Source organism: Calonectris borealis, chromosome W, assembly GCF_964195595.1.
Source record: "Calonectris borealis chromosome W, bCalBor7.hap1.2, whole genome shotgun sequence".
Taxonomy (NCBI): Eukaryota; Metazoa; Chordata; class Aves; order Procellariiformes; family Procellariidae; genus Calonectris; species Calonectris borealis.
Window position 1 is genome coordinate 5,050,392 of NC_134351.1, and position 15,981 is coordinate 5,066,372.

The following is a 15,981-nucleotide window of genomic DNA, read 5'->3' on the forward strand; positions in this document are numbered from 1 at the left end:
TTAGTTATTAAACAGGAGACCCATCAGCAGGGAGATTCTTCTCCACCAGGAGGATGGAGGACCTGTCGCTATCTCTGCAGGACTTGCTAGAGATATCCTACAGGCACCGTGGGATGTGTTTAGAGGAGAAATCTCTTTTTAACAGGCAATTTCCAGCCTGGTTCTAGAAAGTGATTTTGGTACCTAATCACAAAACTGGTGCCATGGGACATCACGCACGGTGGTGTGCCCGGTGTGGAGAGCCTCACTTCGCCTCTGCCACGGAGCTCAAGCACCAACAGCCTCTGGGCAGAGTATTTTATACCCCAGCAGCGTCTCTTTTGCACATCAAATTCCAAAGGCATAAGCAGCGAAAGAAGAATTGACTCCCACCCAAAGAAACAAGAAACGAGCGGTAAAAAAAGACCAAGCGATCGCCCTGCCAGGTGACTTCTGTGTGGCACAGGTTTATAGTTAGCAATGCAGTTCGTTTTATTAGTTATAAATAAAGTACAAAAAATCCACCAAAAGTGAATCTAAGCATTTACACAATTTCTAATGTCTTTTCATTTCTTCAATGCACTATTGCTTTAATATTAATAATAAATATTTTTCTAGCTTTCTTCTATAAAATAGTCTATGTAGCAAAATGTTGCACAGCACAACAGAACAGCAGTAGGAGTACAAAAATGTGGGTGATCCTTTCACCAGCCCGGGTCATTAAAGGAGAAGGGATTTTTGTTCGCTCGCTCCTTGTTTTACTTATCCCTCTTACAGTGGGGCAGGGGGGGAACAACCGACCCCCTGTCCCTGCACGGCTCAAAACCGCAGCTCCAGGCTACAGGGGAGGAGTGTTACAGAGCAGCAAGGAAAAAAACACAGACAGGTTTTAAACCCAGGGTAAGGCAAAGTCAACAAAGCAGAGCAGCACCCTGAAGGGACAAAGAGAAAAAAAATTAAGGTACAGTCATTTTGTGCCTTTCTAACCCAAAAGAGAATTGCATCCAAAACGGCTACTGGCTGAGCACATGCATCGAACCCCACTTCTGTCCATACACGGCCAAGCATCTGCGCTGACCAAGAGCGGTTATGGCTTAAAGCTTAAAATATTATCAAAGGTGCTCTAACCCTCTTGCGAGGCTCGAGCACTTGATATTCAGGAGCCTTTTGGGAAAGGGCAGTGCGTTGCGAGAGTGGCTGGGGATGGGGATGGAGATGGGGATGGGGATGGAGATGCTTGGCCACCGCTGCAGGAGCGGGACGTCAGCTTGGGGCTGACTCCCTCCTTAGGGAAAGGAGGGCTCTGGTGCAGGTCCCACCTCTACAGGGGGGACAAAACTATCTAGAAGGTTTTCAGGAAGAGGGTTCCGCCCTGTGCATGTTTTACAGCTGGGTTATAGCAAATGCTCGTGGCCAGGCATTACAAAGGGATCCCAAATCGCTCCCACGTCCATCCCAGTCCCTCTCAGCTAGACCAGGGGTCAACCCTTATAAATTGCAATGAACCCCTTGGTTTTGTTGCCTCCAAGCTCAGGCTCAATCGATTGCCTCCTCCATCCTCCCTGCAGCGGCCAGCTGGGTGCATGCACAGAGGGTGAAAAGAGCCAGACCGAGCACCGATAGGCACCAAAAATTGAAAGCCACCATGCCTGGGCTTCCTTCCTCGGCTTTTGAAGCAGTTGGCAGAGTCTTGTGCTAAATGCATGCATTGCCCCAAGCACAGCCTTGTAGCGGGGGCCCGCCGGGCGTTATTGCAGGGTAACACATGCAGCAAGAGCAGTAGCATCACCGGTGGCATCGGGGACAGGGCGGTAGCAGGAATCGACCGAAACGTTTTGGTTTTGCAGAGCGCCGTTAATCGCCTTCAACGCGCAAGGACACAAGTGAAAGGATCACCAGAGTTTGATTATGAGTGCAAATAATATTCATATATATGTGCTAAACACAGTCACTATATTGCAGTTTTCCACTATGTCACAGCATACAGAATCAAAGGTTTGCATTTTTATGGAATGTATCCAAGGTAACAGCACCACAGTAATACAGTTTGTAATCACACACCCTGATTTTTTTCTCTTTTTTTTTTTCGACAAGATAAGCATTACCCCCCACATCCCATGTTTAATTTTTTTTTTTTAAAGTACCGACGCATGCAAAGCATTCCATTCCCAGAAACAATGCAAAAATGAGGTAATAGGAGTAATAAAAAAAATTAGTATTAATTTCTAAATAAATAAATTATAATTAAAAATGCAAAAAACAACTATAAAAATAATTAAATAAGAACCCACAATATCTACAAGTTAGTCATAAATTATGATTGTTAAATATAAGGCATTTAAACTCACAAAACCCTGTAAACTATCAATGTTTTGTTCCTAGAGATTTTTTGTTGTTTGTTTCATTTTGTTTTTAGACTCACCCTATTATCGCAACCTACTCGTACAAATTATTTAAACGCAAAGGAACCTGACACACCGATGCAACTCCAGACGCTGTAAATTCGCACGCACCTCGGGATCAGTCACTCACACAAAACCACGGGAGTTTGGTGCTTTTCTTCACCAAGGTTTTTTTTGTTTTGTTTTGTTTTTTTTAAAAACTGTGCTTGTTCATTAGGCAAATAGTAATACTTTCGCATAGGCTTTAAGAAAACGCGCGGTTCGGAAGCGCTCCTCCTTCCCTTCCCGCCCAGCCAGGGTCCCAATCGCCCCGTTCCTCCCCCTGCTTCGCCCCCAGCTCACGCCTGGACAGACCAGACCGGCTTACAGTGTATTTTACCAGCAAAGTCTTGCTTTGCTTGTCCATATAATTAGTAATATTAGTATTATTTTTAATGCTGCTTCAATCTGCTGCTGCTGGAGCAAGCCCCATAGCTATTGATGGACCACTCCTCGACCCAAGGAATCCGCAGCCCTCCGGTCGGGGCTGGGACCGCTACATCCCTTAAGAAGCCATCGCTTGCGCTGGGTGGCAAATATATCATAAAATCATGGAATAGTTTGGGTTGGAAGGGACCTTTAAAGGCCATCTCGTCCAACCCCCCTGCCATGAGCAGGGACATCTTCAACTAGATCAGGTTGCTCAGAGCCCCGTCCAACCTGACCTTGAATGTTTCCAGGGATGGGGCATCTACCACCTCTCTGGGCAACCTGTGCCAGCGTTTCACCACCCTCACCGTAAAACATTTCTTCCTTCTATCTTCTTTATATGCCACCATGTGTCCCCCTCCACTCCCTCCTACCTGCATGGGCACAGCAGGAGAGGGGCTCCTGCATCCTTGCACCCTGAGGGGCTCCTCTCTTCCCCTCCCCTCTCCAGTTGGGAAAAAAAAAAAATATATCCCTGGCGTACCTCTGAGGTTGGTGTTTTCCAATTACAGCTCAAGGGAATCCCACGATCTCTCCGACGGTAATTTATCATTGTTTCTACTTGGAGAGCATCGCTTGGCTCCAGCGAAACCGATGCTCAGGGGAGCCAGAAATCATCCCCACCATATCAGCATTTTCAATATATAATGTTCCTGACTAATTCCCCTTGCTCCTTGGCATCTTTCTTTTGCTCCCCTAGTATGCAAAAGAAAAAGTATTTAAAAAAAAAAAAAGAAAAAAAGTGTTTTTGGTTGTGAATGCCGGTTCCCCAGAGGGTTTTCAGCTCGGTCCCTATGGTTGGTGTGCTGAGGTCTTTATTTCAGGGGGAGCTTGGATCGCAACAGCTCACTCCTTTGGGGACTACCTCCTAATTCTATTTTGAGCATTAATGCAATTAGGTTTCATTTGAACAACCACTCCATTCTCCGTACGGATACAGCCTGAAACTTGCATACAAACGCTCGCCGGTGCGGGTGCCCGTGCTTGAAGGCAGGGTTACAACCCAACCCCTCCAGAAAGCAGCAAACCCCCCTTCCAACCGGCCTTCCCCTCCCGCGCCGAAACCCTCATGGCCTCAGCAGTGCCGAGTTTTCTCCCTTCCTGTTATCAGAGATGCTTTTGCACGGGAGAGGAGTCGGCAGCGTACATCTCCCAGCACCTCTCCAGCGCTATTATACTCCAAAGCACAGCTATAGGCACCGACTCCAGTAACCATCATTTTGGACCAGTGCTGGCTGTGGCTGCTAAAGCCAACCGGCCTCACAGCACACAGGAGAAAGCATCATGGACAACGGCAATCATGAAGACAGCCCTTCCTTGGATTTCGATATGCCAAGCTGATTTGTTAAGATACAGAAAGCAAAGAAACAGAATCTACTCCGATGTTGTGCCCCTACAGAAAGAGTCCAGCACCAGCAGATAAGCAGGAACGAAGCTTCTCCCTATTGCTTCATTAATTTCACTCCCAATTTTTATTTTTTTTAAGCTTCTCTAAATTTGCAACACACTGTAAACGCAAGGAAAGGAAGCACACGCGGCTGAGGCAAAGAGCGCAACCCTTCTGACTGTAAACAGGATTTTGCTTTTTCGCCTCTTCCCCTCCAAAGGGTGGGAAAGTTTGACCTCTTTATTCCCCCTCTGCAATATATTAATCAGGCACCAAAATAAGGAATCTATGAAAAAATATTTGGTGCAAATTAGGTAACAGCAACATGTCCACCACAAGATGAGTAGGGCATCAAACACAACATTTCTTAAGCTAACATGCTCCAGCTGCCATCCATAGAAATAGCTAAAGGACCCCTAACATGTTTCTACGTATTCGAGAGGTATATATACAATCCTCATGAAATGCAGGATTGACAGGCCAGACTACCACAACTAGTTCCTTCATGTTCAATACTAAATCTTCTGCAGCACGGGGTCTCTGAGCTCCGGGAATGCCAGCTCCCTTTCACCGGGCCCGTACCCTGCGTATGTGCAATATCTCCTACCGCTAGATATTGTACCGCCTCCTCCTCCTCCTCCTCCTCACTAACGTGCCTGCAGACTTTTCCTCTCAATCAAATGGCTCAGAAGGCAAAAATTTTGCTGCAAGGGTTTATGGCCATACGACCTGGTAAGGAAAATGGTGTGTCCAGCCAGTCCTTTCAGCTGTCCGAGCCGAGCTGTGTTTCAATGTCCACCCTGCAGATCGGGCACTTCTTGCTGGTGGCCAACCACTGGTCCACGCACACTTGGTGGAAGAGATGCATACAGGGCAACCGCCTGCAGAGAGAGAAGTACCACCCCGTCAGGATGAAGGAGGTCCAGGGGACCAAGAAGAGCCAGAAAGCAGCAGCTGGGGCTGCTTCAAACACGGGGAAGCACTGATGGAGTGACACCAGTGCTGCCTAGGTCCTACACCCTTCCCCAGCCATGCCAGCTCACATAGGGCAGTAGGTCAGAGATGGTGTCCCTGGATAAAAGCCTTTTAGAAAACCCCACACCCTCCTGAATTGGGCTGTTCCAGTTATTAATTGCCCTGGCTGCTGCTTTTTAACCTTTCAGGAATATTAGGTTATACTCCAGAGCCTCTTGGTTCTTCATCATTGTAACTCGTTAGCAGTCAGGTGGGTCCCCACCGCTCCTATGTGGGTGTCTGGTGTGCCCAGGGAACGTGGTTGCTTTTCACCTACATCACCTTTGTCACCTCTTCACTCACCCTTGCAAGCCAGAGGGACCCTGAACCACAAGGACGCACAGCAAGAGGATCAGAGTTTTTCTTGATAGTTTAAGGCAGTTAAAGGGTGAGGAGCAGGACCAGGTAGTGCAGCTGCACTTCCCACCTGCAGCTCCTTCAGCCGAGGTAGCTCAGCCCCTTGCAATTGCTTGTCCCCATCCTCGGTCACAAGCAGAGGTTTGACCCAGCCAAGGGCCTGGGGACATCCGTGAGGGATAATTGGGGCTTTGTTGTTGGCTCAGGACATCTCCCTGTGACCGTGCGGGCTGAGTAATCTCACTTATTCTACAATAAAGCAGCTCCGTCCCGGCCACAAACTAAACTCCCCTGGACATCACACCTATACACCCTTTTATCGTACTTTGGTCATCTGTTAAGCTCGGTAGTTGACATCCCCGAGCCCCAGATAGCTGTGTGAGACTTGGGACCCATCCTTCTCTGATACTTGCCACTTGGCCCATTGGCACAGCCTTGAAGCAAGTGATTCAAACCCAGGAGATACTATAAAATCTTGGCCCTCTTGCTGCTGCAGAGCTCTTCCTACCTACAGCCCATACCGATGTCCATCTAAATAGCATTTGGTTTCCCAGATCCTGCAACAGTCCAAGTGAGTTTGCCAGGACAAGAACAGGGACAACCCCACCAGCGCATGGCAGCATTAATCCCAATAAACGCAACTCAGATGGCATCGAGAGGCAGAGGAGCAGATGGAAGGATCATACCTGACGTCTTCTCCGTCTTCAAGCATGGACAGACAGATTGTGCATTTCTCGTCGGTGTCCGACTCCTCTCCATCCTCTTGCTCAGCTTTGCCCTCCTGCGGTCTTCTCTGCAGCAAGGTCAAGGATATAATTTGGTTACGACTTGACTTTCTAATGCTCTCCCAAGCCTGGGTAGTTGCAGGAAGGCAAATAAAAAGAGCTTCGTCTCTCAGCCAGATCCTCCAGCTTGGGGCAGCCAGCCCAGCCAAAATAACCAGTGAGGGGAGGATGCCACCAACATGCTGTTGGTTGGCACATCTCCTCCTGGGGCTGGTGGCAGTGGGGCTGGTGGTAGTGCCCCAAGGAGCAGCCTGTCCTCTGCTGCCGTAACACAGCCCCCCCACCACCTCGTCATCCTCCTTGCAGTGGGGATGGCCCCATAGTCTCCTTTGCTGGACTCTTCTCCTGGAGACCCCAAAGCATGTGGGGCCACCACTGCCAGGAAGGGCAACCACTGTGCCCCATGCCAGCTTGGCCACTGGCCCAGCCCCACGCTGCGCCATGGGGCAGTGCTTAGCCTGTCAGCTCTCCCCTTTTCTCTTCCCCCGCCCATCAATTCCTATTAATATCATTTTTCTGGATCTATTGGAGATGCGGTCAAAGATAAGCGCAGCAGGAGTTGACTCACTTCCAACTTGGGCAATGTAACGTCCCTACTTGTTACTGCCCAGCCGGGAATGACTAACATGTGAAATTACTACGCAAACAAGCACTTTTCCCATTTTCTATTCAGCACGACCCAAAAACATGGCACCCATTTCCTTATGGGCAGGAGATCAGCTCCAACAGAGGAGACACCTCTTGCAGAACGAGGGGAGGACAAGGTCCCCCACGCCATGGAGCCAGCGCCCTCACGGCAGGGCGCGCGGGCAGCGCCGCTTGCATGCAGAATGGGGTGGGTTGGCATGCACGAAGCCCCCTTGGTGTGTGCACTTTCTTACCAGGTGCGGACAGGGGGGAAATTGCACCCGCTGGGTGGGAGAAGGTTGAGACCCTTTTGAAAATTTGGCCCGCAGCTTCCTAGCCTAGAAGTGAGAAACAGCCAGCTGAGCTACACCACCGCTTCAGCCCGGGAGCCCCACAAGATATTAAAGCACCAATTCTGGATTTTACATTCCTCCCCCATTTTGGGGAATATTGACAGCGCCGGTTTGCCAACCCTGAGGATTGCGACCCACCAAAGTCCTTCCTTCTGTCCGCTCCGTGCCCACAACCCTTGGCCAACTGAGAGGGGCTGGCAGCCGTGCCGTGGTTTTGGGGCGCTCACCTTCTTGTACTTGTGGGGGAAGGTGAACCTCTCGATGGTGTTCTGGACGGCACCTCGGCTCACGCTGCCCAGCCTGTCCTCCAGCTGCAGCAGCTCCTGCGGCGCAGGAACAGCAGCAAAGCACCATCAGCATTGCTCCTGGAGCAGGAGGTCCCACCATCCCACCCCACCTGCTGGGGACCAAGGCTCCCTCCTGCCTTTTCCTTGGTGGAAATGTCCATTGAACCCAAATCAGCCATGCTTTAATGATGAATCTGAGCCCTGGCTCTTGGGCTAGTAACTAAGGGCTCAAGGCAAACAGCTAGATATCCAATATTTCAGAAATTAGGGTGGAATTTAAGCTGTGTTTGACGGGAAACAAAAGCCTGCAGAACTGGAGCGCTTTGTTCACAGACATGAATTGAGCCAGAGTCAACCCGAGCCAGGCCCAGGTACCCTGGACTAAACCATCTTTTACCAAACCCACTCAACCCCTTCGCCTTCCAGTTATTACTAAAATTGCTACAAGACTCAACGCAACCATCATGCCACAAAACAGTCTTACAAGTTTATGCCAGAGCTTGCACAGATTCCTAGCACTTAAAAATTTAATAATAATTCCAGTCCTCGAGATACGTACTTCATAGCTCTCCCGCACCGCGGATGTGTGCCTGCTCGGGTTCAGTCCCTGAAGAGCAAGTAACTGAAGCTGAGGGTAAGGGTAATTTCTGATTTCGTGAACAACCTGTGAGAAGTGAGGGAGAAAAATAAAGCCACCTGTACATAGAAATCCCTCGTGTACCCCGATTTACATTTAGTGCTTTAAAAATTCAAAATGAAAGAGCAGACCGACACCTTCCCCAATGGAAGCCTTTTAATAACCAAAAAAAAAGGTTTAATTAAATAGATCTCCTATAAATGATAACTAAAAACTAGCATTTCTTCTGAATAAACTGTTATAATAATTCATGTTGCATCTATAACATTGCAGTTCCAAACTCTCAACATGGATTAGCTGAAAAAGAGATTTTTTTTTTTTTTTCTTAAATGGGTGGGTTTCTCTTCATCCAAGCTTTGGTTTTTTTAAGCCTTGCTGTAGTATGCAGGTGCCAGGGGCACGAGGAAAAAACACTCTTGTGGGATTTCTGAGGATGCTTTAAGGATTAGCGTGGCTCAGCAAGGCTCAGCTCCAAATGCAGCACCCTGCTAGGAGAAGGGCCAGCAAATGACCCCAGTCAGCCCATCTTCTTGTCAAACACCATCCCCACCGTGCAACAGGTCATGCAAAACCTTTATAGATGTAGAGAGCAATGCTGTGAGGAGGGATGGTCCTCGAGGCTGAGCCAGGGGAAGGGAGTCATCTACTGCCAACGGCAGGGAGCCCATAATTTGTTCCAGTATTAATAATATTATTAGTAATAACTGCCGAGTCTCTCACGACCTGCCCAGGTTTTGCAGACCAGCTTGTGAGCGTGGTGCTGCATGCGATGGACCGAATCTTTCCAGAGCAGCTGAGCTCTTCTTTCCTCTCTCTAATCCAGAGTGCAATGATGCAACATTATCCTTTCAGACACTCCCTCCCACGGCCGGAGATAAGTGGGATTTGCAGAAGACAGGTGATAGAAAGATAGCAGCCTTTATTTTGACTGCCTTCTGGCAGACAATGCATAAAACATTTCTCGGTAAAAGCATTTCACTTACCATCTGTGTCGAGGATGTGCTTCTGGGGAAATGGTGCATCCGAGGTGTAGCTAAGTAATGCTGATAGGGCTGAGGGACCGGCCGGACCTGGAACTGGGCGTGAGTCAGTCCCGCATCGACACTGAGGTCCCTGTGGGCACGAGGATGAAGATACAGCTTTGACTGCATGGTCTACAGCAAGTCAAATCGTGCTCATGGGGCAACTTCCACAGGTGGGCTCTGGGCTGCTGTGGGTGCCTCAACCTGGGGTGATGCTACTGCTTGGAAGGGAGGTTCCTCCAATTTGGGCAATTGCCCACCAGGCCAGCACGAAGGATTGAGGGGTTGTTTTTATGCCAGTTAGTGTTTGTGTCTTAGCTGGGGTCAAGTCTGCTAATTTCAGAGCAAGAACATTTTGGTGGCTCCAATCGATCCCCAGGCTCAGTAACTCAACCTGGCCAGACCAGGTCCTCCCTGTGCTGCCTTCACTGCAAACAATTACATTTTGCCTTGAGTATTTTGCAGGAATACAGCTAAATGTCTTGTGCACACACCTATGAACTGGGTAGTTGCTAGCAGCCAGCTAGGCACCGACTGGAGGCTTTTGACGTGCCTGTGCTCTCCTTGGAGGTCTCCCAGCCCAGGCCACAGGAGGACCTAGGGAGACAGGAGAGACTGCACCTCACCCAAACCTGGCTGCAGGGAACCCCAGAACTGCTGTTTGTGCAGAAAATATAATGGTTTTAAGAAATTTCTGGATGAGACTGCTGTAGAAAACTGTGTCACACTATCAGCTGGCCAATGCCAACGAAGCAGGACATCCCCGATGGCTCCACTCGCCTGCACGCAGCCTGGCCCGGGCAAGCAAAGTGGGATCTTCACCCAGGCTGGGGCTCAGCTTGGTGAGTTTGGGCACTTTGTCCTTCCAGAAAAACAACCCAGCTCAATCCCGGGACTTGACATGACCAAAATCCCGGCAAACGCCGCAGCTCTGCCCAATCCAAACGTGCAGAGACAAACTGCCAACCCCATGCCTATGGTGCATGGAGGGGATGGGAGGAGACCTAACGCAGCATCTCCATCTATAATCCAATTAGCTGATCCCTTGTCTCTCCAGCCAGAGTCTCTCAGCAAACAAGTGCTTTGAACGTCATTCACTTTATCATAATTACAAAAGCCGGAGCTCTAATAACCATTGTCTTCACATTTGGCAAAGCTAAGCTAATTAGAGCATAGGGGTGGCTTCCCATTTCATCCTCGAACTTCTCTTCCCCCCCACGGAGGACAGCGGCAGCGAGTGCCACGGCTTGTTAGGAGCAACCCGGACGTGTTCTCCAGCAGCTGTGAAACTGCGTTCACCCAACAGCAGATAATGGACGTGAGGGGACAGTAAATGCAGAAACCCTCTACCCAGAACAGCCTATGTACCAGGCAGCAGCTCCAGTGTTTTAGGACTCCCCAATAAGTCCTCCCTCAGCAAGCTGAAGCAAAGAGAGGACTATCTTTGCTGGCCCTGTGCTAGCCACCTCCTCTGCCTATCCACTGGCAGAGGATGAAACACAGCAAGTGACCGGCAGGAACACAACCAGGATGAGATCTGCAGGACCGAGCATTTCCAGTTCCCGTGTTTCAATTTTGGAGATTTATCCAATTGCTGAAGACTGTTCCCAGGTGGGTGGAAGACTCAAGTGGAAATGGGGAGCCTTTGGGTCCATTCCCAGCCCTGTCACTGACCTGATAACATGACCTTGACCAGTTCCTCTTTGCCTTCTCATGTTCCCTCTCTACAAAATAGATGCGATAATCCATAGAGTGCTTTGAGATCAAGGACTGAAGAGATCGCTCAAAGATGAACGACCATTATTAACTTGCACAAGTAATTGCAATAACAGCACTGCTGAACTGTTTCTGCACCGGCGCGTCTAGATGCTTAACATCAGATATTGAGGCTCCTGAAGTGATGCTGTGGGTCTACAGAAGGGCCCAAAGCAGAATACTGCATGGAACGGTGTTTTCTCAGGGTTTGTGGGTGAATAAGCAGAGCACATTAGCTGAAGAAAACCAAAACCAACCGTCACCTTCTAGCCTGTGCTACATGGACAACTGTACAGCATCTTGATGCTCAGATGCGAGGTTCAAGAGCTATGATGTCTATGGTACACAGGCTGCCAACAACCAAAAAGTGAAAGATAAGGACCCAGATAACAGGTTGGATGGTCGTCACTAAATGCGGATGCAGAAGATGATTTAAGGAACCAAATGGGAGTTTATTTCTTTTCCACCAGAACATTTTAATCGAGGTCAGGCTGTCCGAGATGACGGATCACCTTCAGATCTTCCTTCCATCCCTATTTCCCGCGACAGTGCCTACTACCCGCTGCCTCCGAGCAAGCGTCGCTGCTGCTCATGCGGTGGTAACGCATTAGAGGAAAGTTTTTATATCTGTCGCTGGGCAAAACGGTACATGCGCCCCAAGGGGAAGTGAGTCACCCAAATATATATACACGGTATATGGTTTCTGTCATCCCCACTCCTTGGGTTTTTTAAGGCTATGGAGAAACACCAGGGGGAAAAGGAGGGAGGAGGAGGGGAACATAAAGTGATGCTTTATCAGATCCTTCTAATGATTATAATTAAACACTCTGTGCCGAAAGAGAGGCAGAAAGAATGGCTCTATCCAGATGGTACATGAACGGCTTTGCAAACTAATCTGAACAATGTCATTCTGGCCAAATTCAGCTCACAGTGGGGCCAGTAATGGGAACACCTGAGAAGAGAATGGCAGAAGGATCTGGCCATGTTTTAGGTTGTATATTATTACCCCAGAGGGGAAAACACCCCTCCCTGTGTTGAAAGGACTCTCCATTTGCAGAGCAAAGCGCTGAGATGTTAGGAAATGCCATAATTAAGATTTCCTGTAACATTTTATTTCAGGCCCCTTGTGCATATACATTGTGATTGTCTCTAATTACATGTTCACATGCTATTTTTTTCCATTCAGTGCACAGAATGGACTTTGCTCAGCTAACATCAGCTACTCAGAAGTATGTTTTTATTTTCTTATTCTTCCAAGTAGGGCCCCATATCTTATTAACTGTGCAAAAGCTCAAAACCTGCTCTGAAAACAAAACCATCAACTCCCTGCTTGGCTTTTCCAGGGTATCGAACACTACAGAGGGAGAACGATTAACAACTATTAATTCATTCTCTCCATCCTGCCGGGCAAAGCAGCACCGTGTTCCCTGATTTAGACCACAAAAAAAGTTGTGGCCGCTGTTTTTTGAGTGCCTGGTGGACAGCAGAAGATCTAGTTCAGGCAGAGACGTTGGTCTACAGGAAAAAGCCCCTGGCTGTGCCCTGCAGCAGGAAAAGCCCCTGGAAGTGCTTGGCTGCACTCTACATCCATGGATGGAGAGTTATGGGCAATATTGATGCCTCGAGGTTATCATATACATGCATAAAGGCTTTAGCATGCACTCATGGCCCTCCCAGAAATGAGTTTTCCCATTGCACACTCTCCACATTGTATCTGTTGAGCTGCACCATTAGCTTTCATGAAAGCATTGATCCACGGTGACATTCACCAAACCCTTGCAGCCTCCCCAGGACTTTTTAAACACTTCATTCAACGCGCAAGTGAAATATGGAAGACTTACCAGTCCGTGCCTTCGGCTAAATACCTGGGCTGGGGCCCCATGGGTTGTGGAGTTTGCAGTTGGTGGCTGAAGTCAAAGCTGGGGTGTAGACGGTGAGGCTGAACAGACATGCGCTCTTGAGCCCGCCTGCGAGGAGGAGAAGACCAGCAAGCGAGTTAGCCATGCAGCCGGCACTGCCTATATATGGCTTCTGCTCCGAGCCCGTGTCCATAAATTGGGGGATAACTCAAACTCTTGGGCTTGTGAATATGTGTCCAAGAGAAAAGAGTCCAGGCAGGTGTCAGGGGTGATGGGAAGAGGAATCCAGAGCTATGTCATTTACTCGTGGTCACCACGGACATAACGCAGACCGCCACTCTCACCCCCTACGGCATCCACATACACTCAGTTTACAAGAGATGCTATTTGGTGGCAACACTGAGAGAAAAAGAGGAAACCAAACAACTTCTTCCTTAGCAGTTTTGTGCCATTTGCACTATTTTCTTTTTCTCCACCGTCAGCCCCATAAACAAGACACAAGATAAAACTTATCCCTGCTTCAGCCGTTATCCATCATCATAAAGAAGCTGCAGGTTGTCTCGCCTTCCCTTGCAGTTCATAAACTCCTGAGGAACCTCATTCATAACAGGATCACTCAGGAGTAACTGAAAGCAGAATTTATCCTTGCTGACCTTTGCCAACATGTCCCTGGATGATGGACAAGTCAGGCTGGGATCCAGCTCCTTCCTCCCCAGCTCTGCTGCCTTTGCAGGCAGGGAAAGGAAAGTGGGAGAAGATATAACCAGTTTTTTTCTAGGGATTTGAGTCTCTTCTCCTGATTATTGCTTATTTGAACTACTCAGGGGAAGAGCATGTGCTGCTTGATCAGTGTCCACGTTTGGAGAGAGACAAGGTGGATGCACAAGCAGGATTTGCATTACAGACAGACTCATACCCCTTGCTCCCTGCTTACCAGTGGAGCCAACGCAAAGTAAATCTACAGGAAAACACTAGAGCAAATGGAGCAGGGAACTGCTAGATAAAGAATTTTTCATGCAGCCACAGCTCAGAGGCTTCATTTTTAAAGGCACGACCCAGAATCCCATTACTGGGACCTCATGCCCCACATCTGTAAGGTTTCTGACACCCTCCTCTGATGCAGCTGTGCTTTCAGAAACAGGCTGTGGGACCGGGCATGGGGTTCCTGCCCTTTTCCACACCACAACCCACTTGCAAATGGAACACTGACAGCATTTACCAAAGCAGCTTCTGCGTGGAATTGTGCTCTGTGCTTTTATTTGAATTCAGCTTATGACTAAGAGATAAACACTTGTATCATCAGTGCCTCAGCCTCGCACATATTTGCTACCCAATTATTAACTAATCATTAAATCCACCTAAAATCCAGCTTATGCAAAACAAAACGACGATGAGAAGAACACACAATTTTCAGACAGAAAGGGTATGGAAAGAAAGTGTTTTCCGTCTGTAGCATTCTTTCCAAATGAAGCATTATCGCAAAGACTCATCCTCTGATTCTTGATCCGTGGGTACAACCCACAAATAGCTTCCATATGTTTCCAGAAAAAGCACTGCTCTCCTACGTGCTATCTAAACCCCTCTCTCAAGAAACACAATCAGGACAAGGCCAAGCTTCCATTTCCACCTCTGCTGAGTTACAGTAATTCTCTCTGCAGACGTCAGCCCAGTCTGAATTTAGGCTGCTTTCCGTGACTGAATGTGCTGCAGGTCAACGGCATCATTCCCTCATTGATCTGGGAAGCCTACATAGACCCAGAGGAGCAAGCTCTTCACGTGCAAAACCTGATGGGACAGGTGGGGACAATCTCTCACATGGTTTTGAAACAGCAGCTACGAGGAGGTAGCTTGTGCACGCAGTCTATCACTCTCTCTGCTGTGCAGGACAGGTTCACTGCAACCCCAAGGTGTTACCACCATGATTCTCCTACGAGTGACAATAATAGGTGACCTTGGGACATACTAGATGAGCAATGGTGTGGATCCCCATGGGAAAGGTACACCTGCAGGTGCAACCTGCCCTGCAGCTTCCCTTCTGGTGGATGCATTCTAGGGGTACACAGGTGAACTTGTGAAGAAAACCCAACGTTACTAGCACGTACTGCCAGGGCTTTGCAGAAGCCACTTTGCTGAAGTGAGGCTGATGTAGCTTCTCGGCATCCTTCAGGAAGAGTGAGCCCCCCTTACCTGGGGTGGGGCATGAGCCGGCGGTGCTGTGCCTCGAGGAGCTGCTGCTGGAGGAGGTATTGCTGGTGAAGCGCCTGAGGTAGGAAGGAGGGTCCGGCCACGTCCTGGAAGGGCAGGGCTGGCACCGGCGCCAGGGGCTGGTGCAGGGGGCCGCTGTGCTGGTGCGCGGGGGCCATGTGGGGGGTCAGCCCCGGCTGGGGCTGCACCGCGTGAGGCAGGGTGAAGTCGGCGGAGAGCTGAGGCTGGGGACCCAGGTGGAAGTGCCGGCAGGAGGTAGCATGGGGATGCTGAGATCTTTGAAAAGGAGCACCTGGAAGAGAAGAGCATGGCTGTCACGGGGGCCAGTGCTGGCCGGGGCACCCCAGCCCAGTGGTTGCCCATCCAGGGGAAGAATTGGGCAAACAGATGTTTCTCTCCTCTGCCAAAAGGATTAAAAAAAGAGAACAGGTCAGTTAACGCTGATTACGTGGAAAAAATGTTGATTTTGACTAATAGTTTTTCTCCTCCAAAAAACATTGGAACCAAAACATGGGTTTGAGTTCAAAGTGACTTTTTGGCTCCAAACTGAAGTGTATACTGATGAAAACTGCTTCAGCTTGTTTTCGTTTGCCTGTCTTAAAGAGAAAAAGAACAAAAGTTTTAACAGGGCCTGTAGCGACAGGACAAAGGGGAATGGTTTTAAACTAAAAGAGGGGAGATTCAGACTGGATACAAGGAAGAAATTGTTTACAGTGAGGGTGGTGAAACCCTGGCACAGGTTGCCCAGAGAGGTGGTAGATGCCCCATCCCTGGAAACATTCAAGGTCAGGTTGGACGGGGCTCTGAGCAACCTGATCTGGTTGAAGATGTCCCTGTCCACGGC

General features: G+C 48.9%; 1 protein-coding gene across 1 annotated transcript; it reads right to left on the reverse strand.

Annotated features, from left to right (window-relative positions):
* Positions 1-2,526: 2,526 nt before the first annotated feature.
* On the reverse strand, positions 2,527-15,378 carry LOC142074816 (E3 ubiquitin-protein ligase ARK2C-like). Its single transcript, XM_075135694.1, has 7 exons — positions 15,120-15,378; positions 12,915-13,040; positions 9,280-9,409; positions 8,219-8,323; positions 7,600-7,695; positions 6,294-6,400; positions 2,527-5,117 (listed from the first exon to the last, which is right to left on the reverse strand). Exons 1-7 carry the CDS (start codon positions 15,293-15,295, stop codon positions 5,000-5,002), a joined length of 858 nt encoding a protein of 285 aa, XP_074991795.1. The 5' UTR covers positions 15,296-15,378; the 3' UTR covers positions 2,527-4,999.
* Between the last annotated feature and the right edge of the window lie 603 nt (positions 15,379-15,981).

What these genes read in the sequence shown, in the direction of transcription:
- LOC142074816 (XM_075135694.1), bottom strand. Translation starts at nt 15,295, where the DNA reads ATGGCCCCCGCGCACCAGCACAGCGGCCCCCTGCACCAGCCCCTGGCG. An exon ending in CGGCTCATGCCCCACCCCAG is followed by an intron (nt 13,041 to 15,119) that starts GTAAGGGGGGCT and finishes TCCTCCTCGCAG; the next exon opens with GCGGGCTCAAGAGCGCATGT. An exon ending in GAAGACGGAGAAGACGTCAG is followed by an intron (nt 5,118 to 6,293) that starts GTATGATCCTTC and finishes CTCTCTCTGCAG; the next exon opens with GCGGTTGCCCTGTATGCATC.